At 38.2% G+C, this 24,352-nt stretch overlaps 1 protein-coding gene across 1 annotated transcript in view; it reads left to right on the top strand.

Moving 5' to 3' along the window:
* Positions 1-23,922, top strand: part of LOC104527020 (double-stranded RNA-binding protein Staufen homolog 2) — a 44,467-nt gene extending 20,545 nt beyond the window's left edge. Inside the window, exons 5-7 of the mRNA XM_010170633.1 lie at positions 12,410-12,569; positions 17,648-17,755; positions 23,692-23,922. Coding sequence (XP_010168935.1) covers positions 12,410-12,569; positions 17,648-17,755; positions 23,692-23,922 — 499 coding nt within the window. The remainder of the gene's footprint in view (positions 1-12,409; positions 12,570-17,647; positions 17,756-23,691) is intronic.
* The last annotated feature ends 430 nt before the right edge of the window (positions 23,923-24,352 follow it).

Here is a 24,352-nt window from a genome sequence, read left to right as displayed (position 1 = left end):
AAAGGCCACTTGGTTGGTCAGGCAGGACTTGCCCTTGGTGAAGCAATGCTGGCTATCCCAAATCACCTTCCTGTTCTCTATGTGCCTTAGCATAGCTTCTAGGAGGATCTGTTCCATGATTTTCCCAGGCACAGAGGTGAGGCTGACAGGTCGGTAGTTCCCAGGGTCCTCCTTTCTACCCTTTTTAAAAATGGGTGCAGTGTTTCCCATTTTCTGGTCCTCAGGGACTTTCAAGTATCATGGAGAGGGTCTTGGTAATTACATCAGGCAATTCCCTCAGGACTCTGGGATGCATCTCATCAGCTCCCATAGACTTACATATGTTCAGGTTCCTCAGGTGGTCATGAACCTAATCACAGCACTGAAAGGCTTCATCACTGATCTTTTTGCTTTCCGACCTTTTTGCCCTTTCCAGGCTTCACTGTGATTGATTAACAGATCCCTTCCCTTCCCTTCCCTTTCTCTCCCTCCACTAGCGACAACGTCTGAATGAACCTAATCACAGCACTGAAAGGCTTCATCACTGATCTTTTTGCTTTCCGACCTTTTTGCCCTTTCCAGGCTTCACTGTGATTGATTAACAGATCCCTTCCCTTCCCTTCCCTTCCCTTCCCTTCCCTTCCCTTCCCTTCCCTTCCCCTGAGAGAAGCTGTAGCTGCCACGATAGTGCATTTTCAGAGGATGCAGAGATGGTAACTAGTGAGGTGGGAGGGTGCATGCTCGGTTAGCTGCACTCAGCTGCCGAGAGGTGGCTTGTTAAGCCAGAGTTAAGTGTGGTTTTTTAGTTTGTTCTCACTTTCAGTCCTTTAATCGCCAAGTTTAAAATGATAGGTAAATTTTTTTACTCAGGATAATGCAGTTTATTGTCTACATGTTTACATTTCTCCAAGTGGGAACAGAATGTAGCCCTGTATACACTAGTTATTTCAGTTTCAGTTAATTTGGATGGTAAGGATCACTCTTTGAGCTTTCTTGGGCCTTCTTCCTCTGTGGACTGTTAGGTTAATTAATTCCTATGTAGTCTTAGGCCTGAGATGATTTTATTAGTAACATTTTTATTAGCATTATATTACCAGTATAAATATATGATAAAATTAAATGAGTGAGGTACTTCATTCTCTCATTTGCTTAGTTTCTAGGCTGGCAAGTGACATGATTTTTTTTACATAAGTTTCTTGTGTAGAAAGAAAATGATATTGTAGTCAGATATGCAACATTGTTTATGTTCTTTTACTGTAATGGGTATTTGGACGGCATTCTCAGTAACCACTCTGCATGCTTGTAAAGATTAGTGAGTAATACAGTTCATGGGAAATTTTATGAGCTGAAGTAGATAAGAGTTTGAGATGTTTGTCTTCTGGATGTCTGCTTTAACCTCTAAGTATACAGTGTACATCACAACTTCATTATGTTTTCCCTTTTATTCTTATTGTACTTGTTTTGATGTCATGGAAAAGAACATTTTCTTTTTTCTTGTGTTTATCTCAACCCCACCCCCAGCCCCCATCTCCATTTCAGCATTGTCCACTTGACATTTTCCAATGCCTTGAATTCTGGAGGCAGTATTCGTGTTATGTTCTTATATTATTTATGCTATTTTTGCAGTTAAGAATAAGTTGAAGTTGTGTTGACCATTTTCATTCCTTAGTTATTCAGCTGATAGATAAAAATAGTTCTTCAGAGGCACGTAACATTTTGTTCTGTGCTCTCTTCTTAATTCTGATTGTTGTTTTTTTACTTAGCTTAGTCTCCAATGTACAGTACTTTGGAAGGTTCATCTCAAAATCCTTTTTTCCCTAGTTTTTTTCCTTTACTTCTTCTTAGCCTTTTTATTTTTTTCCTCTCATATCTCTTTTACTAGTTTTTATTTGTTTTTAAAGAAAGATATTTAGCCTCATTTTCAGACCCTTCTGCCGCTTTCAAAGTGCCTCTTCCAGACTTTTAGGCTTTAGACTGAAGGAGAGAGGGCAATAAAAGTGGAAGCAGAGATCTGGACTTACTCTGCATGGAAACATCTCTCTATAGCCAGTGCTGTAGTACTTGTTAGCTTAATTCATGACTGTTAAATTATTTAACTTATAATGTCTGTAGCTTTCTGTTGGTTTCTTCTAATTACTTTTGATGAGCAACTATTTTTGACTTGTCAGTGCACATATTTACTGCAAATGGTAAACGAAGTAGTGGTACATGCAGAGAGTAAATATTGAAATATTTATTTCAGTCAAATGTCTGTGTTGAGCAACTTGGAATTCAGAGATACAGTGATGTGGCAATATTATCGTCTTGTCATCACAAATTCTCCTGGGAAGATTCCACATTAGATAATGTTATGTTAAACTGAATCCCCCTCCCTTCTGTTTTTTACTCAGGAATGTTTCAATAGTGTTATCGTGAAAACATGAGTCTTTTTTTTTTTTTTATTAAGTTAGTCATACTGCTTGAAGGAACTGCATAGTCTCCAGCTCAGGAAAAGGAGAAAAAAAAAGAAAAGGGAATCATATTAACTTCAGGAAATATCACAGACTCAGCACAAAATTTAAAAGAAAATATAAATAAAGACATGGAAGTAAAAAAGGATAAAACTCAACATGAAGTTACTGTATACTAAAGGTACATTGTGTCTGACCTTGCATGTTATGTGTTAACTCATTTTTTAGGTAGAGAGAGTAAAGTAAATCTTAAATTTGTGAGATTCAGTTAAGCATTTTATAGCATTAAATAAGGATACTTTTTTAATTAAACTGAAGGTGATGGAGATTTGTATAGGAAATGGAAGGTGGGAAAGAAGAAAAATAATCATTAGTATTAAAAGTCAAATTTGGAGGAGAATTATTGACTGCAGTTCTTCCAGTCTTTGAATTAACCTTTTTAATTATTTTTGTTAAAGGTGTTTGCACAAAAAGTAGGAAAATGTTCATTATATGTAGAAGGCATCATTGCTACAGAGGAAGATCAAGATATGCAGGAGGAGTTGGATCATCATGAGGACTGACACATTAGAAATGGAATGAGAGTAGATTTTCCAGGATAAAATGTAAGATTAAGACCATAGGTACTAGTAGTACTAACTCTGTTGTCACCTGAGGGTTATTCAGTTGGAAATCACAGAACAGGAGTATTATCTAATGTTATTAATTATTTACAAGCTAAACAATTATTTACAAGATAAACAACTGATGTGATTGAACCAGAAGAGAGGCAAATGTGATTTTTAAGATGTGTTGAGCAAGGTATTTCTGGTAAAGTTACATATAAATATTGTGGCTATACAGAACACTGTTAGCCTTTCATATGGTATGTTGTCTACCATTCTTGACTCTTACATTTAAGAACAGGAGCAAGTATAGGGAAGAGCTGTGAAGGATTATCAGGATAGTGAGTAGCCTTTTATATAGAAGACTTCTAAAAGTCTACCTTGACTTTGCAAGACAAAGTCTGAGGGGGAATGGGAAAGCTCACCTTGGAGGGTAAACATAACAAAAAATAAATGAGCTGTATAAGTTAAAGGATAGTATTGACACTACAAAATGTTAAAATATAGCTAAGCTGAACATTAGGAGATTCCCAAGTATCAGCTCAGTTTCTAGATCCTCCCAGCAGAAGCACCAGAAGCAAGTACTGGAATTTGTTTTCTAATAGACCTTAACAGAAAAAGAGGACTACATTATGCAGTTGCCTGCAACTCATGGATCTTGCTGTTGAACGCAGGTTTTTCTTACATTTGAAATAGAGAAAGTTTGGGGTTTCTGTGTCTTAAAATGGGAGGCATCTTTGTTACATTTTCTCATTATTTTTTAAAAAAATTAACAGATGCTTTTGAATTTCTTTCTGTTAATATATTCCCATCACATGGCTATTCTTTACAATTCTTACATAGTCAATTAAACATTCTGTTGCTTAGGAGTTTTCTACAACTGGGTCAAAACTGAGTTCATAAACTGATCATTACAAATATCATACAGAGAAAAAATACTGAATCATTCAGAATTAATTAAATTAATTTTAAAGTTTTAAAGATTTGGATTATAGTTTAAAACCATCTTTTGAATGAAGGATAATCTGGGACAAGTATACATGATTTTTCTTTTTTTTTAATCTCACCTATGTAGCTGAGGGGAGGTCAGCATTAGAAAAGTGAAAACAGTAATAGACTGTGTAAATAAATCAGGTGAATAGAAGTTTGAGAAAATGATCTTTCCATCTAATAAGCTGTGTCTCTGTCCAGAAGCATCATAGTGCCTTCTCTGACTCACTTTGCATTAAGAATGTTTTTGGAGGATGTGGAGGTAATCTAGAAGAGAACATCCAGATCAATTCAGGGATAATGGACTGTAGTTCTCCAAAGGAGTACTTGGAAAAGAGAGCCCCTTTGTTCCCAAGTGTTGTTGTGGACCTGCTGAAAGAACCAGAAGGTGGACTGCATGAAGACAAAAGTGGTAATACTGGATGTTTCCTTCTTCAAAACATAGAACTCACATCTGTAAGAAATGCACGTGGCTAATGGACTGCTTAGAAAAATAGGGCATGGCCAGGGAACAGCTGCATGAAGCAACTTGCTCCCCTAGAGAAATTTCAAATGCTAGAGAAAAAAAGTTGTTCACAGCAAATGCTGTTTCCTACTCCCCTGCACGGTCTGTGGCTCTCAATCCCTCCCCTCTCAAAGCTTACCAGAGTTCCCTAGTTAAGCAGCATCAGCAGGACTGCCAGCTTGGTTGAATTGATATGGAAAAGGAGCCAGAGGAAGAAAGTGAAGAGAATGACCCTTTCACCACGGAGCTGGCATCTGAAGAACGACTTTCCCATGTTGTGTCTCATATTTTAGTGGCCCTCATCTTGGCCAAGATGGTCCCTGTTCCTCTTCACTTTGCCTTATGAAATGGGTATAGGGTAATGCTTCTTATAACACGTGTGTAGTGGGGAAGTAATCGGGTTTATTTGTTCTTTTTTTACACAGGTGAATAATACATTGGCCATTAGAATTTAGACAAAACCTCACTGGAGTTTTTAACAGTGAAAAGGAGGCTAAATAAAGTTCCTGGTTTCCGTGAGCTGCAGCTTGCACTTGTTGTTTTTTTTTTTTTTCCCTTCTAAGAGTAAAGTAACGATATTTATCAGAAACATTTATGGCATTGAGGAATCCAGAGAAATGCAGGAAATGCATATGAACGTATGTACTAATACTTTATTTGTCTTTGTGTATGTGGATTTGATGGCCAAAAAGGAAGAGGCCCCAAGGGCTCCTTAGTATGCAATTAATATTTTGGCTAGAAAAGCAGCAGATTGTTTCAGTATGCTTACATGTTATGACATCATATTCCAGTAAAATTATAATGAACAGAATTTTTGTTTGTCTCTGTGGCAAACCAAAATGGGTTTTCTAATTGTCAACAGACCTTGGTGATTTATTTAATTACAGTGGCGCCCGCTCACACCAACTTAGTTAAGTTCTGTCAGCATTTCTGTTATGAACCCCTATTTTTAGGGGTTTATAACTAGTTGTAAATATTTGCTTATTGCTGAAACTTGGCATTCAAGGTCACAGTCATAGAGCAAATATCCTTTTTCAGGTTGACTATTCTAAGGTGATACCTATGGCATTAGCTAAAAGGTAGATTTCTGATGCTATGAAACTTAGAGGGAATAAAGAGAACCTGCTTTCCAGACCTCTTATTTGAGGGATCTTCTTAAGAATCTCAAATGTCCAGAAGAGACAGATAGAAATTAACTTCTTTTGATAGGTTATGTGTGACTGATTGTTAAAGTATTATCCTTTATCACATCTTTTTTTTAAATTCCAATTTAATGTTTCATTTCATACATCCTTTTGTTGTCTTCTAGTTTTGTAAACTTCTGTCATTTGGCTGTGTTTGTCAGCTTGTGTTTTGAGGAGTGTGCCAGTATCACCTGGGAATCTTTTTTGCATAAGAGTTTTCTCCAAAGGAGACCCTAGCCTTTGTAGCTGCTGTGTAAAATGCAGGGAGATGCATATTCTTTAAATGTAGGTAGTTTTGAAACTTTCAGAAACCTACTGTGTCTATATGTGAACCATTGCTGTTGGAAATCCTGACTGTTTCGGTTCTGTGGCTGAACAGGGTGACAGAGGGATAAGGAGTGTGGGGCTGACGTGTCGGTGTTCTTGTGATGGAAAATATTGTGCTAATATGTTATCGCATAATAAACAGCAAATTCTATATAAGTGTTCCCAAGATTGTTAATGTTTTCAGACCTTTTTAGTAATTCATATGTAATATATTGGGAAAGTTTGTTCATAGTCAGTGACAGATATGAAATCTGTACTTTGCATGGGGTTGTTCCTTACATGTGTGTGCATCTTCACGGTGCAGAGTCATTCTGTATTAAAAATCAATCATTGCACTGTACTTTCAGACTGTAATACTATGATTACTTATAAGGCTTTTGTTAATACAGTCTCTATCCTTGCCACTGAAAAGAGGAGGATGTTTTTTTTCTATTTGACACACTCTATGTTGTAGAGAAGCCAGTATCCTCACAGATTTAGTCCATTTTCTGAGGATTTCAGGTGCTCCTTTGCAGTTTCTTGGCAATGTTCATATTATCAGTGCTATGTTAACTCTGCTTGAGGCCAAGCAGAGTAAGAAAAGTTTAATCAAAACCATGTAAAAGCCTAATCATTCTGCCAATGCCAAAGACCTGCATGAGGCTTTAGAGCCACAGGCTGAATATCATTTTTCCATATTATCACATAAATAGCTCCCTAAACACTCTTTAAAATAAAAGGTGGGGAGGGAGGAAGGAAAAAGAGGGCCTGTTGTGGGATCTGAGTTTATACAGTGGATTAAGGTTCATGTGCTTTCCTCCTTTACATGTAAGGTCTAGTAACTCAACAAGGAACAGGAACTTCTGGTGGATGTTGTATGTCCCCTAAATCTAGGTAGTTGCTAACAACAAATTTCTTTTTATTCTTACAAAGAGTGGGAAGTAATGAGTTGGGATGTGCTATCAAGGTGCCTACTGCTTTTGCATGACAGAGCTTATTGTGTGCTAAGCTGCGGGTAATGGAGGCAGCCAACAGATGCAATGGTTTTATAGGCTCTAGTCCTAGATCTTCTGAGAACAACTTCTGATATGGTGGGAGGATTCCTGGGAACTCTGAGGAACTTGAGGGTGCCTGTTGCTGCAGTTAAAGGAGAGCTACAGGAGGCTGTGGCTTCTAGCAAGCTCTAGCAGCTGCCAACAAGCTCTGTCAGCTACTCCTGATCAAAAGCTGCACTGAGTATTTCTTCCAGCTGTCTCCTGATTAGAGAGGGTCAAGCACCCTTTCAGCAGGTACTAGGGAGAAGCACACGTAAGCACAGGGCCTAAAGCACTGCTCCCAGAGACAGCCAGCAGATCCAGCAGTTTGCACAGCAATTCACACAGAAGGGAGCCAGAAACTCTGCTGAGGAGCGTGTGTGTGTGCTCAACTATGGTGGTGATGCCACATGGCACAGTCCCTAGCACCATCTGGAGCAGCTGTCCCTGGTACCTCAGAGACCTCAAGTCAGATCTAGCTCCAGAAGCTCTAGCTGGGGTGGGGAGACAGTGGTCTTGTCTGCAGGAGGTGTGCACTGTCAGAGGATCTGAATTACCAAGTAAAGGAGGTGCAGGAAGGTGTTTGTTAGCAAACTCATACCTTCAAGATCTTGTCCAAGACTTTACATGTACAAGAGCCTGAATCAGCCATAAGAAAGGAGGAACAAGGAGTGTCAGTGCTTATTGGGCAGGGAAACGAGGAGTCCTGTGATGATGAAGGCTGGAAGCTTGTAATTTTTGGCACCAAGAGGAAGGCTTCTGCTCCACCTGTAGATCTGCAACTACAATTTCAGTGCCATGGCATCAGATGAGGGCCTGAGAGCTCTCAAAGCATCCAATCCAACCAAGTCTGAGCCCTGCAGCAGCAGCAGAAGGAAGCAGCAAGTGACAGATAATAGTGGGCAACTTCCTACTACAGGGGATGGAGACCACCAGCTGTGAAACTGACCTGCTGTGCAGGGAGGTCTGCTTCTCACTTCTCTTTTGGATTGGGACATTGTAGATTGCCTACCAAAGGTTTTCTTTTCCTCAGACTATTACCTACCGCTGCTCTTTGTTGTGGGCACCAATGATATTGTAAGGGGACATATGGAGCATAACAGGCATGACTACAGATACTTGATTTTTACAACTGTGGCACCCTCTTTGAGGATCAGTGGCTGGAAGGGAAGGATCCACCTGACCAACTGGGGCAAGCATCTTTATCAACATGTTGACCAATCTGGTCAAGAGAGCTTTAAAGTGCCGGAGAGTGGAGTTGACCTATAACCAAGTGAGGAAGTGATGGGTCAAGTTAGTGGGCAAAGACTTAAGGGTGATGGTGACAAGAGAGACCCTAAAACTAACAAAACAGGGCTGAAGGGGTCCCACCCCCAGTGTATGTCCACAAGTAAGGAAGAACCTACAGGACACCATGATGGGGAAGGTCCTTTACCCTTTCTGGTAAATCAGTGCACTTGAGTTCCTATCTGAAGTGCCAGCGCACTAACGCACTTAGCACAGAGGATGAGCAGGACGAATGAAAGGGTGTGTGCAGCTGCTGCAGGGCTACAACCTCAGTGCAATCACTGAGTATCGCTCACACAAGTGGAGTGCTGTAATTGATGCATACAGGGTCTTTAGGAAGGACAGGCTGCAATGGCAAGGACAGAGTGTTGGCCTTTATGTGAGAGGGCACTGGGAATGCATGGAGGTCTGTCTGGGGGGGAGTAATGAGAAAGCTCATGGTTTATGGGTCAGGACTGGAGGGAATACCAATGTGGGCAATAATGCGGTGGGTGTCTCTTACAGACTAAGTGATCAAGAAGTAGATGAGGTCTTTTTCAGGTAACTGGAATGAGGTCTTTTTCAGGTTCATGTCCACAGCCCTGATCCTCATGGGGCACTTTAACCACTCCAGTATGTGTTAGAGGGACATCACAGCAGTACACAAGCAATCCGGGAGGTTTCTGGAGTGCATCAATGACATAGGTGATTGAGGAATCAGTGAGGATGGGCACTCCTGCTGGAGCTCATGCTTTCAAACAAAGAAGAACTGGTCAGAGAGTTGAAGGTTGGAATCAGTGCAGTGGCCATGGGGTAGTAAGAGCATCTTGAGATGAATGAACAAGGCAAATATCACAGATCACGAACTGGACTGCAAGATAGCAGACTTTGGTCTCTTGAGAGACCTACTTGGAAGAATCCCAGGGGATACAGTTCTGAAGAGAGAAGTCCAGGAGAGCTTGTCACAGTTCCCTTCCTCCAAACTCAAGAATGATTTAACCATCCATCCTGACATGCAGGTAGTCAAGCAAAGGCAGCAGGAAACCTGCATGGATGAACAAGAAACTTCTGACTACACTCAAACAGGATTTGTGACCCAGGTGAGGTGACCCAGGATGAATGTAGAGACACTGTACAAGTGTGCAGTTATGGGGTTAGGAAAACTGAAGGGCATCTGGAGTTGAACCTGGAAAGGGATGTGAAGGGCAACAACATAGACTTCTACAGCAGCAAAAGGAAAACCAGGGACCCACTGTTGAGCAGATTGCCAGACAAGTTGTTGAATCAACCACCCTTGGAGACAGTCAAAACCCAATTAGAAGTGGCTCTGAGCAGTCTGTTCTGCTTTGAGCGGGGAGGTTGGACTAGGGGATCTCCAGAGGTCACTTCCCACCTCAGCTGTTCTGTGTTTCTGTGATAAACTAGGGAAGGACTTTCAGAGGAATCACATTAGTGGTGTAGAGGACCCAGGGACAGACAGCTCTAAGCCAGCTGTGGAAGAAGTGGAATTGATGGTGACTATGCTGATGAAGCTTTTCATTATTTTTCCTTTGATTTTGAGTAAGTGTAATATTTTTTACTTTGGAGATATGGTTTGACCTATGTTTGGTGTCAAAGGCCTGTGTCTGATTAAATTATTTCAAGGTATTATTTACATCTATTGCCTGCATATTCCCTAAAATAATATTGCAAACCAGTTAAAACTAATAAATCAAAGGAAAATGATGGAAACATTGACATGGGAAGCATTTTATGTAAACTCATTAAGTGAAGGGAAAGGATGAAATTTTGCCTTTCACTTGGAAAACTACCATTCTTTTGAGGTAAATCTCAGTCTGAAGCCACTGTACTTTTTTATTGTAGATTTTGTCATATTGATAGTGTCTTGATACTGTGTTTGTACTGTTTAGAAGCAGAGGGATGCAGAAGGTGAATGCTGTATGTCGGAAACATTGAAGGACACAGTGGGAGTGGGACAGAAATTAATGTCTTGAACTATCTGTTTCTTTAGTTTGACAGCTGCTTTGTTAACAAATGGCACCGTGGTATTTGAGTTTCATTCTGCATGTAGGAGCTTTGTAGTGTTCTTCCAGAAAGAGCTGTCAAACACTGGAACAGGTTGCCTAGAGATGTTGTGGAATGGAGATATCCAGTGCCTGAACAAGACAGTGTAATTGCAGAGCTTGAAACTGCTTTGGGCACTGTGTTGGACCAGATAACCTCCAGGAGCCTTTCCAACCTGAGTTATTCTAAAATTTTATGAAAATGTTACATAAGCAAATGCATTTCCGGGCATTAATAATTCCCTGTAACTGTGTTAAACTGTAAACAGAAAAGCAAAATAAATACCCACTTTTTGCATGTCGTAAAGACAACTTAGCTCACCCCTCCAAGGCCCTATAGCCAGAGGCTTGTTGGAGCCAGGGTTATGGTTTTGCCCTTTCCATATAACCGTATTTTTAGAACTAGACACAAAGTTCAGGGACGTTGAGACTGGAGTGCTTATACACACACGTTTGGCTTTGAAGTGTGCTGCTATCTGAAAAACTTTTTATTTTATTTTGTTTAATAGTTGAAACAAATTGGTTACAATTATTAATGAAAAGTCAGAAAGTCTTCATAAAAAAAAATCACCATCCATGTCAACAGATGAAGGTGGAGAGAACACGCTTTAATAAGGATCCTTTAAGAGGAAGAAGGAAAATGTAGTACTTTGTTGTTTTTGAGTGATTCTAGTTTTGTTGCAATGGACCTAGCTTTTGGCCACACTTTTGGAATCCTGGGCTTTTTTACATTGCTGTAAAATATGTACACGTTATTTGTCATAAATGAGAAACTATTTCTGATAGGTATATGTATTTTTCAAGGACTAAATCTCCAGTGCGTTAGAAAAGCCTTTGTTTGAGGGAGGAGCACAGGCACACTAGACCGCAAAGCAAAGAGTATGAGGCAAATTCCCTCACCTATGTAGAATATAATTAGATGACTTTTTGGAAATGTTCTCTTAAAGATTATAATTTTAACAGGGACTAGAAGTAGTTATCTGTACTGGATTTTCTGAGTCAAGGGCCGGGGGGAATATCTATTTTCTGTAGAAATTCCTTCTGTGGATGAGCTCTTGTGTTTAGTTGTCACAGTGCTGTGACAGGGCCTCCCAAACCCCAGAATGGCATTACGTCTCTTTCTTCATTTGCTGCTAGAAAGAGACAGGTTTCAGGGCAGGGAGTATGGGCTGGGGGGTTGGGTTAGCTATTTTTATTACTGAAAACAGAGATGTGGAGTTGATGATATGAATAAAAAGATACTGCTTTCTTTGAGGAATAATAGCTGTTCTGGTTCATAGGAAAATGTTCAATTTTTTGCTTTATCTTTTTTTTCAGTGTCTTTCAGACATATTCAGAAAAACAAACCCTGCCATTATATTTGGAATCTTTTCTGTAGGAAAGAAAAAAAAGGAAAACAATGCAGTGGTGATTGCTGCTTTTCTTTCAGTGCCGGGAAAGTGTTTGAGTATTACAGTGTTGGAGAAGATCTTCTCCCTACCCTCTGTTACACTTTAGAAAAGAACTCCTTCTTATCCTCTACAACAGTTCCAATACTTGAACTTTAGAAAGAGGCTAGAAGTACATTGTCCAGGTCCCTCACTCTCTGCCATTTGACATTTTGTTGTCTCCAAGAGCTGAGCTATGCCAGCAGGTTTCAGATGAGAGATCTTTCTTCCTCCATGCCACTTTCTTGTGGGACAGGAGTTGTCTCCCGGGTATGGCTTCCACTGGAGCTTTTGGTTTTTCTTAGGTTTAATCTTTTCAAGACCCTAACCAAGAAGAGAGCAGAGCTGAGCTGTTGGGCTGAAGTACAGTAGCGCTCATTGCAGATCTCTGCAAGTGTGAGTGAAGAGCTGGTTTGCATGCAGGAGCTGCTGTCAGTTACTGACAGCCTTGCTGAGGAACAGTCCATGTATTTGAGTATTTGGTCTTATTCTGTGAGCAAAGATAATGTTTTATCCCTAACTACTGCTCTATATTACATAGACTTGATGATTAAAATTCATAACTTGTATTGCTGTTTTCTTTTTGTGGCTTCTTTCCAGGTATCACTGCCCAGTGCCTAAAATTTTCTATGTCCAGTTAACTGTTGGCAACAGTGAATTTTTTGGTGAAGGAAAGACTCGTCAAGCTGCTAGGCATAATGCTGCAATGAAGGCCCTTCAAGCTCTCCAGAATGAGCCTATTCCAGAAAAATTACCTCAGGTTTGTGTCTCAGAAAACTGTTGCTAATCTTCACGTTAACATACCACATTGAACAATTTAATTGGCAGTTGTCCTGATTTTGCTAGGATAGAGTTTTCATTGTTTCATTTTTAATGTTTTTTCATATTAGCCTTAGTAATTAGAGAAGCAATACTAACTAATTGTTAGTGTTATTTCTTTATAACAGCACTCCTAACATGGAGCTAGACTTAAATAACAAAAATAAGTAGGCATTTTAAAGATGGGCTTGTCAACAGTGATTAAGTAAAAAATAAAATAAAATATTTGAGATTATACCAAAAGTGGAGAAAATGTCCATTTAATCAGTGGCTTCATGAAAAATTAATTATTAATCTTAAATGTGCGTTGTGACATGAATGTGCTCTTTACAGTAGAACTTACTCGTCCTCAATGTACCTAAGAACCTGACAGAGCTCACTCACAGCTACTGGTCACCTGTCTGATGGTTTTATGCTTTTAGCCATTTAATACCTTTTTTAAATAGCTTTCTCACTACAATGTTTGTAAGTGCTGTATATTGCTACTTAAAAATGAAAATGTTATGTCATATTTTAAAAAATATTCTCCGAATAATCTTTGCAAATTGAAAGGACAAATATAATAAAATTGCCCAGTCACATAAGCCCAAATAAATGCATGAGGAGACAATCTTTTTGCTTTGTGCACTCTTTCTGATGGTGCCTGTTGAACTCCTGTGCACAGTACAAAACATTACTAATAGTACCTTCGATGTCTTGTGTGGTAGTTTTGAGCTGCTTTTTAAGAATGGAAATAATTTTCTGTACTAAAAAAAAATTCTTTGTTTTTTCTGCCTCACCCTGTATCTGCATCCTCCTTTTGATTCAAAGAGAGTTTGAGTCACCCTTTTGTTTTGCTATATTATTTTTCTGGATTGGGAAATTCTGTTTAAAATCACTTATTATAATTAATACTGATTTCTTTTTAAAACAGGAAAACTATTGAAAAATAATATGTAAAGTCTTAGGAAGGATCCCTGTTTCCTTTCTTATTGTTAATTCCCTTCCTTTCTCTTTTGGTTTCCAGTCAAATGTATTGGTTGATAATGAATCCTTAGCACAAACCTGAGTGGGAATCTTATATTATTGAAACATATTTTTAGCTCAGCATATTCTTTGGTTTTGAAAATTATATGTTTAATATCATATTTTATCCAAAGGATCTTTGAATTCAAGATATCCATTAATCAGAATGGAAATTAAACTCTTAAGTGTATAGGATAATAAGTAGTAGACAGAAGTAAATAATATATATAAGTAACATCTATATATACCTGGTTTGTATACTGAGTTTTCATAGCCCATGTACATATGTAATTTATCTAGGAAAAGTAATAAAATCTTTAGTTAACATTTTTGCCTAATTGGGTCTATTTAGTGTCTATTTATATCCATGTCTGTTAGGATGTGCAGGCTTTTAGAAGATGTAGTCATGGCAAATTGAGTTTCCTAAATTCTGATAGAGTTGCCTCTCTGATGAGCTAATGAAATAACTTCATTCTTCTCTTCACCACCATAAGTTATATATGTAAACTGAAAAAAATCCATAGTTAGCGATGAGAAAAATAGGGAAGGCTTGTCAGAAGACAGTACTGTGGGTTAGCTGAGACATTCATACAGTATTTGCAAGACCTGTGTGAGCCCTGAGTTTCTGGTGCAGCACTTGAAGACCACTTGGGATACTGTAGGATCTCAACAGCACATGTCTCTGGGTAGGAGACTAAGTAGAGTCCTCAGTCAGGAAAACCTCTGTGGCTTGGTCATGCTGATGGTGAAGGGAGCTGGTTGCAGGCTAGTTTAGAAACATCTCTTGTCACGTCATATGTTAGAGTTGTAAGTGACTGGAGAAGGCTGGAGGTAACACTGTGCCTAGGTCATGATGAAGTACATGTTGCTGCATCGTGTGGGCCTGAGTGTAGCTCTCCAGAGAACTGAAGGTTGGTTGGAATAGAGTTAAAGGGCTTCATGGTGCCAAGGTTCAGGCTCCTCCCTGCTGCTGGTCATGTGAAGTGCATGCAGGGCTGCTACCTAGTGGTGGGATGTGCCCTAACCATGCGACACGGTCCAACTCAGTAAAACTCTGCTTCCTTCTGCAGGACTGACTTGCTTGGGTCAGCCATGGAAGATTCACTATTCCTCAAACATCATGCATGGATCAGAGCCAGTACACATTAGAGTCTGACTGGCCTCAATTACATGACTATATTGAGCTGCTTTCTTCCCCAATCACTCCACTGCGCTTCCAAGGAGTGAAGGGAGGGGAGCAAGGACAGACCTGCTGGTAGCGATCGAGCCCCGCATCCCATTAGTAACTCAGTGAATTTCACTGGAATGGTATCCATGGAACATAGCACAGTAAATACATGGGTTTACTTTTTGGCCTTCATAACCATGTTTGCTTAATTAATGCAGGCTTCTGTATATTCTTTCAGTTTGAGATACCTTTTTTCATTAAAAAAAACCAACCTTATTTAAGGATAAAATCTTTTACCCATATTAAACCACTGAAGAGGAATATTGCCATCTTAATACTTCATTGTGCAGACCTGTAGAAGCACATAAGGTGAGCAGAAACAAGAGGCAAACAGGGCAGGGTTACAGGTCAATGAACCTGCTTTCATAAACGAGCTACTGTGTGTCTGCCAAAGCACCTCTGCTGTCTCATAGATGTTGGGCTAAGAAAGGCCTTACAATTAAAGTGTCAGTTGTGGAATGAGGATCAAATTTAAATCCAAACTACTTGAGACACTCTTGACCATAGTTTATCTTTCTTCGGGAAGTCATATAACTAAGGCTTGAAACTTTATTGCTCAGTGCTAAGGTCTGAGCCTTCAAGTCTATGATCCTCCCTAGTTGTCACTCACAGTCAGGCTCTCTACTGTGTTTGGTGGACAAATATGCAAGGAGTGAAATTTTCAGGGCAGAAAGGACAATTGGGGATTTTCTGGACTAGTGTGTTTGTATTAATCATAAAACAGTAGTTTCTGCGTTAGACTGTACGTATCTGCTTAAGCTAGGGCATAGCTAGAAAACCTAAACGTTCTTGACTTGAAGGTTTGTTGACAGTCTAGTGGGCTTTATATTATCTTATGTAAATTATGACAGTGATTGACTATTCCCCATTTCAAAGATAATTTGCAAGGTATTTTTTTCTAAATTAACTTAGCTTTATTTTCTATCTATTTGCTGTTTTCTTATTTTTGCTAAATGTAACACACAGATATATAAAATCTCCATATACATGTACAGATTATGCTTAAGTAATTTTGAATCTTCTTATAGAACTGTTTCCATAGTGTCTCAGTATAAATTTGTTTTTTCTAATCAGTAGTTCATCTTTGTGTCTTTTTTTGTCAGCTTTTCAGATTATCCTTTATAAAGATTGTCCTTCAGATTGTCCTTTATAGATATACAATACTAAGATTCTCACTAAGGTTTTTTACAGAATATTAGTACCCCACTCTTATTGTTTGATACTCTTTATATCCCCAAATATATTTTTACTTTTAAACATTGTCCTTTTAACTCTATTCAGTTGATCTTTCTTAGTGAACCTAATCAATGCTTTGCCTGTCCTATAAATAATGACCCAAATTCTTGATTTCAGTAGTGCTTTGCATTTCGTTACATGAAATGAGCTAGAGGTCCTACATAATTTCATTCATTCTTAGCTGCCTGCCAGCTAAGTTAAACTATCACACTACCCTTGTTACTGCTTTGCACTGCACCCTTTTTTTCAGCAGGTGCTGTAAACTTCATAAATTTTTGGTTTTATTTAGCTCCAGATCAATGTCAGGGATGCAAACTGCATTTTCATACTCAAAATTTTGCAACCACTTAATGAGACAAAAAGTGCTCCAAGTCTGTATTTTTGGTCCTGCATTATCTTGAAGATTAATATATTAAGAGTTAAAAAATGTTAGATAAAAGATTGGTGTATTCCATTGTTAATGTGCAGAACCTAATGCTTTTTTAATGTTATTTTATAACTTTGGTATTTAGATTTTGTAGCTATGCTAGTGGCTGAAGATTTAGATCAGACTTTGTTATGTAAGAGGGGAACTCTGCAGGAATCCACCTAAATCAGCCCAAGTTTCTTTGATGTTTACCTCCACTAATAAAAAATTAGGAGCCTGGCCAAGGTTACATGGTTGTTGAGAGATCCCTGTTTGAAACGTTCAGGGCTTTGCAGTTTGCAAGTAGCTGTAAGTCAAACCTTTGAGAACCGAGGAAGATGTGGCCTGGGGGACAGACACCAAAAGGTAGCGGTTGCGGAAGGCGATAACTCTGACTGATCCCCATGCTAGTGGTTGTCTGAGAAAAATAAAACTTGCCTAAAGTGTAAAGCAAAGCTGAATTTTAGGCGGGATAATGTTTGCATGTGTCTCTTGTTGTTTTATCTCTTAGCTTCTCTGTTTGTTATGTTCCTATGGATAAATAAATAATGTTCTGTGTTGAGCAAGCTGTTTTCTGTCACTACCTTTTCACACTCGTCATAACTCCCAGAGGGAAGTTGATGGAGGGGCCATTAACCAGCTGGACCTGCTGAGGCCACCTGTAACCTGGTGACCCAGTCAAAGTGTGGGGGTTATTCACTGAATTTCTTCTGAGAGAAGTACAGTCTTCTGTACTTTCCAAGAATACAGAAGACTTCTTCCTTGCTTGGAAGTAGTACCCACAGAGACACTGAGAAACAGGCCAAATTATCTGTTTGATCCTTGTGTTTGACACAAGAAGTGTGTATTCAGATTATTATTGTCCATGTCACTAATAAGACTAAAATCCATAGAAGTTATTTTACCATCTATCATTAATTTATAAACTAATGTATATGTGTTCCTTTATTACGAAGCACAAGTGCATTATATATGGCTTCACAGTTAGCAGGTGTCTGATAGTGGGGTGCTGAGGTGGATTTGCAAACACTGGTTTACAGCATGACAGGAGAATCCAAAAGTCTTTGAGAAATCAGGGGAGAAGCATGTTTTATCTTTTTATCTTCTAAAAATTATAATATGATCATGTACTCTTCATTTTCAGAATGGAGAAACAGGAAAAGAATCAGAAGAAGATAAAGATGCAAACAAGTCTGAGATCAGCGTAGTATTTGAAATTGCTTTGAAGCGCAATATACCTGTCAGTTTTGAGGTATGTGTTACATATTTATCTGTTTGCTAAGTATTAAAAAACTGTGCCACTAAAACTCAATACAGTTTAAAATATTAATACATTATGAATATGACATTTAAATTTATGCAAATTATAAATAAAAAATGGTAATGTATCAGTCTAAGACACTATTTACTATTAATTTGGATGCTCTTTCAGAAGTATTGGAGACCTAATACTTGGTTGCAAACAAGTGGATGGCAGAAAGGCAGTTCAAGCATCTTTTGTATAGTGTTGTGGGATTAACATCAGCAGTCTCACTCAGTCTGACTTGAAATTATCTTCAAAACAGTCAGCCAAAGTCTTTGCTTTAACTGTAGGCATTCATACACTTCAGAAGTTCCCACTGAGACACTCTGCAACTAGTGTGCTATTTTCAGAGTCACGGGCATCTTTTTATCTTCCACACTGTTTGACTCCTTATCCATCTCTAATTAAGCCCTCATGATATTTTTTTTCTCTTTTCATATGATTTTATCTATGAACTTGCTTCTGACACCTTTGTTTACCTTAAGTAATAAACAATATTTGGATTAGTTCCAATGCTATCAGTGAACTAACTGTGGAAAAATGAGTGATAGTAACCGGAAAATTTTTCCGATGAGAAAGTTCTTACACATACTGGTTGTAAAAATCTAAAGTTATTGTGCTAGGAACCACCAGACTTTCAAGCTGGGGGGTTTTTTGTTGTTGGTTTGTTGTTTTTTTTTTTACATGTAGAAAATGCTAATGTAAGTGACTCTTTTAAAGTTTTATTTTCTTGCTTTTTGTTTTAAATTTAAACTGAGTATACATGGAGGACATGGGTATTGCCTATACTGGTGATGGTTATTTTCTCCAGTTATTTTTCCTTTTGAAGTATAGGCACATATTTTCATGCCAAAAAAAAAAAAGAAAAAAGAATGTGGCATGCTTTACAGTGTGCTGTATGCAGTTTACTGACATGTTTGTCCCATATCCATGAATTGTCCAATGTCAAATAAGCTATTTGGACCTTCTTAGAAATCTGAGAAGTCTCTCAGAAGGTAAATAAGAGAGGCAAAGACAAAGAATATTGGTTTTGTCTCAGGAATTCCTCAGTATAACAAATCAGTATGTGCTTCATATATATGGTCCACATTGTATGTACTAACTAGAACGTTAAGAGGAAGTAAAATCTCAGGGATAAAACTACAATGTCTGGGGGTGTTGGTGTATCAGTTTGCAACTACATGGAAAGAATGTAACGCTGATATAAGATCAGGCATAATGGAAACACATGCCTGCGTTTCAAAAAGTAAGCTCATAATTACCGTTTCAGTTTTCACACTTCACTTTCTACCTTAAGTATTTAAAAGTATTTGGGATAGTTACATACAAATCAATACACTAAAATACAAGGAGATGAATGGTCACAGGTCACAGAATAACTTGGAGGTTGGTAAGAAAAGAGGGATGGTGCTTTGAATGTCTCCTTAACTTCATTCCTGTGCTTCAGCTTATTTAAGGGAGAGCATTTGGTAAGGAGAGAATGAAGGCAGAGATACTTAGTACAGGAAAAGTCTAATGTGTCACTGGCCAAAGAAAGTTAACAATGTTGAAAAAAGACCGTTTCTTGCTCTCCTGACAGGTTTTATGTTATTTCCTGCCTTTAAGTATAGGTGACATTCTTAAATAGGGTTTTGATTGAACTTGGTACTGGCTTATATGTCAATAAAACTGCTAAGCAATTATGAGTAGTCTCCAGGACCTGATGTTTCCAATAGGATTTTATTTACAAATGGTTTTGTGTTATTCCAGGCAGGCATCAAAGCTTTCTCTAGCTTTTTTTTGTGTGCAGTAGCTATAAAATGATCTGCCTTTTCTTCATCTGATGAAGCTTTAGCCAATGTTCCAACAGTGCTGTGTTATGCAACTAAGTAATGGTCATAAAGATATGTAAAGTTCTATGTAAACATGTCCTCAGAATTGCACAAGGGGTGGAAAATAAGGAGAGCATGCAAAACCGCATGGGTTTCTTCTGTCTATCCTGTTTCATGTAGTATGGCTAGTTTTAATTGCCTAGGAACTTCGGAGCAAGATTTAAGGAATTCCTGTCTATTAAATCATTAACTAAAATAAAAACATTCAGTTCTAGCAAAGAACAAGCTTTACTCCATAATTCTCACTGGTACATCCTTAGCTAATCTTTATTCATCAAATTTTAAGTAAAAATACAACTCCTCTAAGACATTTGTGAGTCTCTCAATGAACAATTTTTAAGGAGGGGTACAAAACTGATTGCTGTAGGAATTGTTAGAATAGCTGCAAAATGGTAATTTTGCTTTTTGTTCCCTCCTTGACAGTAGGGTATAATCTTGCTTTTTTCAATTCTCTTGCAACATGTGTTTTATTTCTGACTTGTCAGTAAGGAGTTGGGTGAACCTCGAAGACGTAACTGCGGTTAATAGCTTTAGGTATTAGAACATGGTGAGGTGTTTCAGATTGTCATTTTATTTTCAGTATTTTTCTTTGGATTGGAGTATTCTTTCTTTAGATAGCAAATACAGTAATATCCTATTCTCAGTATCAGGAGTGAGGGCATAGAGTGCCTGAACAAGGCAAATTTTCTGCCCCTCCATCCCCTTCCAGTATTTTGCTGGGAAACAGAGTTGCAGTTTCCTATGTCCCAGTCTTATTACAGTGAGGCAGAGATTCTGTATTTTGCACCAGGAATAGACTGAGTTGCTGACTCTGGGAGACTGAGCAAGTTCACACCCGTCTGGCTCCTGCTCTCCTGGGGATTAAGGCTTTCAGATCGGATGACTGACATACTGAGTAGCTCTCATTCGGGTTTTGCATGATGGTCTCATGCAAACATCCTCGCTCCAGTTTTAATACAACATCCAGACTTTCCTATTTTATTTTTTTTTTAATAATTGTAAAAATCTGGTATGTCTGCTGACACAAGCACATGGAAATATGTAGATATTTTAAAACTTGTAAGTAATCATGGATGTAGGTGGCATGTTTTTCTTGACCTGTTTTTTGTCTCCTCTATTTTTTTTAATGTCCATTTAATCTTGTCATAGTCTTTTGAATTTTCTACCTGGAGTTTCATTAATAATTGAAGCAGTGTTGCTCTTTCGTTGTAATTGTACTGCTGTTTTTAATTTGTCAGCATGATTCATTAAATTGAGCCAAATTCACTCTTGATGTAACTTGACCTTAGATGTGTTTTGGACCCATGTGTTTTCTCTTGCTGGAGTTATTCCTTAAATCAGTGGAACAGAAAAAGAAAAGTGTATTGAACTGTCACCCGTAATCAAATTCTCAGCTTTAAATTAGCCATGATTTGGTCCACGGGTCATATCTTTCAACTGAGGAAATAGTTTAATGTACTAATGTATATAGTGTTCTTGGATTGCAAAGGCTGAATTTCTTTATAGTGTTTTCTGTTCCTAGACTTACAGCACAACTGTTTGAAATCATTTGGAAGAAAAAGATCTAAAATCTGGGGTTAACCAAAAATGTTGTTAGGTAAATATTGTTTTTGCTAAATTACCAAATTTGGATGTTTAGCTTGATCCGGATCCTATCAGAATCCTATGAGGTTCATTCCATTGACAACACTGAAATTTTTCCATTTACACACTAACAAAGAGACAATTTTGAATGTTTTCTGGGCAATCATTTACTTTGTGTCACATACTTAAAGGTTTAAAGGATTAAAAACACACCGGAATACATTAGTTTTATATTAAGAAATATATTTTCACGTATATGAAAATATAATCTGATTTTGTATTAACATTCTTTTTCATATATATATATTTATGTGCATTTATATATATATATGAGAAAACTTATATAAAACTAATATTTTAGGAACTCGGCAATTATATTTCTTAAGCAAGTTATTTTGTGTTTTTTCATCTGGTCAGTACAGACATTCTTGTATATTTTATTAATACATTATATTGCATGTAAGTAGAAACACCTATATAATGGTATTAGTAAGACCACATAAAGATTAAGGACTTTTGTAAGGTTAATTCAGCCATGGTTTGCAGCCAACGTGTTGTAATACTTGCAGAGCAAGGTACAGGGGTGAGTTAATATACACCTTTAAAACAGAGCGGGAAGCACTGCTTCAGGTGTGATGAAGGTGTTCGGCACCGACATGGAGCCCGACTGTGCCTGAGAGTGGGAGATCCCGGCGCTGGGCTCATCCCAGCTCTGGCGTGAGCAGTGCAGCTTTTCGTGGCTCCGCACCTCAGGAGCACCGCTGCCTCCTCGCGCGGTGAAGCACTAGCTTCAAGTGAGGTAATCTTGGAAACACTTCTGAAATTACTACCTGGAATCTTAGAGTGGGAACACTACTGGACTACAACAGAAAAATCCCATGCTGGCACAGATTTTGTCTTATGCTGGGAAAATGCGGACAAAGTTTTCTGTTAATTTTCATTTTGTATCTTTTTATTGATGTATACTGTGATAATTGTATTTATTGGGTGAAGTTGCCACAAAAGAGAGCTTAAAAAAGAAATACAAGCCTAAGGAGACCTCATTACAGTGTAACAGCGAAACTAAATAGTGCAAGGGACATGACCTTGATAAAAAGAACTTTAATACAAAACATGTTGTAATAATATTAACGTTGAAGGTTTCAGCCCATTAAAAATATACCAAGAAGGCCCTAGCACTTCACCTCTGTTCCCTTGCACTCAGGCATTACACTTCTTCGACAAATGGTTTGATGTAATTGCACCTACTGAAAAAAATACGTATTTGTATTGATTTTGAAGATCATACAAAGAGGTCCCTGTCAGATGCTCTAATGTCTCCTTATACACATTGCATGTAACAAAGATTAAATTAGGTAACTGCTTCCGCCCTTCAAACAAAATAACTGAACCTTTTCCCAAATGAGGTCTCTAATTCCTGATAGACATTGTCCAGATCAGTAAATGGTACATACATGAAGAGATGGCTACCTTAGCACCTGCAGCACTATGATTTATTGGTGAATGCATCCTAACAGTATAACCTCCTAAAATGAGATGTGTATGTTTGTGAAAGTGAAGACAGAAAAAGAGATAAAGGAAGGTACAGTGTTCAGAACTTCATTTTTTTCCATATTATTGTAACTTTTAATAGTGGAGAAATACTTCAAATGGGTTTTCTCATTGTCATCCTGAATATGTTTGGAAGGGAATGAATAAGTGAAATTTTTCAGAAGTGATTGGCTTGTGTGTGAGTTATGGTGGCTCTTTTGATAATTCCTTTTGGTACTGTTGGGAGGGACAGCTGAGAGTTGTGGAGGCAAGACTGGGGCAGCCTTTGAAGTCTACGGGATATCGCTCTGAGTTGTGTACTCTGGCAAGGTAAGAGTTGAGAGCAGGCATGCTGCCTGCAGCTAGGACTGTGTTCAAATACAGATATCTAAGACTGACGTTTGGGACCATGTGTGGACATCCTGTGTTTTAATGATAAAAGAAAAAAATTACAAGCGGGTGTGAAATGATGCCATATAAATATATTTTCAAATATGTTTTTGGTAAAGAAGTAACCACAGCCTGGTGGACCTTCATGAATTGAATTTCCATAGTATGTGAAGCACCTTGCAAGGAAAAAAAATCCAGTAACTGGTTTAAAGATGCATTATTGTTGTCTATTGTGTTATTGTATAAATCTTTTTGAAAATACAGGTCTACTGTATTTCCTGTGAAACACTGAAAATGATGGTTAGATTTGCTTTATTTAATTTGCTTTAATTTTCTGTCCTCAAACCTGGTACTGTTATTGGTACTTGTCCAGACTTTATGAAAAACCCAACTAAGTGCCTTCAATTAGAAGGAAAACTACATTAGTAGTGGTAAGTACATAACTGAAATACAAACATGGAGTTATATTCTTACAGAATGATTTGAGTCAGTGTTATTTGTGCTTAAAAGGTGATTAAAGAAAGTGGACCTCCTCACATGAAGAGCTTTGTTACACGAGTAACAGTAGGAGAATTCACTGCAGAAGGAGAAGGCAACAGTAAGAAACTCTCAAAGAAACGTGCTGCAATGGCTGTCCTACAAGAACTTAAGAAACTTCCTCCTCTTCCTGTGATTGAAAAGCCAAAACTTTACTTTAAAAAACGTCCAAAAACAATATTAAAGGTACGTGTCCGCCTTTGACAGAATGAAGCATATTTGCTCAAGAAGTGAGAGTTACTCAGATTTTAAATCAGTAAAGGCTTATTTGCCATTTTATGTTGATACTGTTACTTGTTTGCCTGTACTTTTTTAAATTCTGAGAATGCTGTGAAATTCTCAAACATAATGGCTTATAAGGTGCTTGGCTTAGGAACTGAGCGCACATCTCTGAAATCTTCAGGGGTTTGGTTCAAGTCCAGCGGAGGATCAAACCCTCCAAGCAGCTCTGTACAGCCATGTGAATTTTTAGCACCATCTCCTCTGGAAGGCCCTACAGCATATATGATGATTCTCTCCCTGGTCTTTCCCCCCTCCCCAGTTTGAAGAGGGAGGGGGATATATGAAACAGTAGATATATGGGGAAATGATGCACAGTCCAACTTCCTCCCCTCATGGAGCTAGATTCAGGAGT

Source organism: Antrostomus carolinensis, unplaced genomic scaffold, assembly GCF_000700745.2.
Source record: "Antrostomus carolinensis isolate BGI_N321 unplaced genomic scaffold, ASM70074v2 scaffold966, whole genome shotgun sequence".
NCBI classification, from domain to species: domain Eukaryota; kingdom Metazoa; phylum Chordata; class Aves; order Caprimulgiformes; family Caprimulgidae; genus Antrostomus; species Antrostomus carolinensis.
Note: the sequence above shows the minus strand (reverse complement) of the source record. Positions and strands in the feature narration are given on the sequence as shown.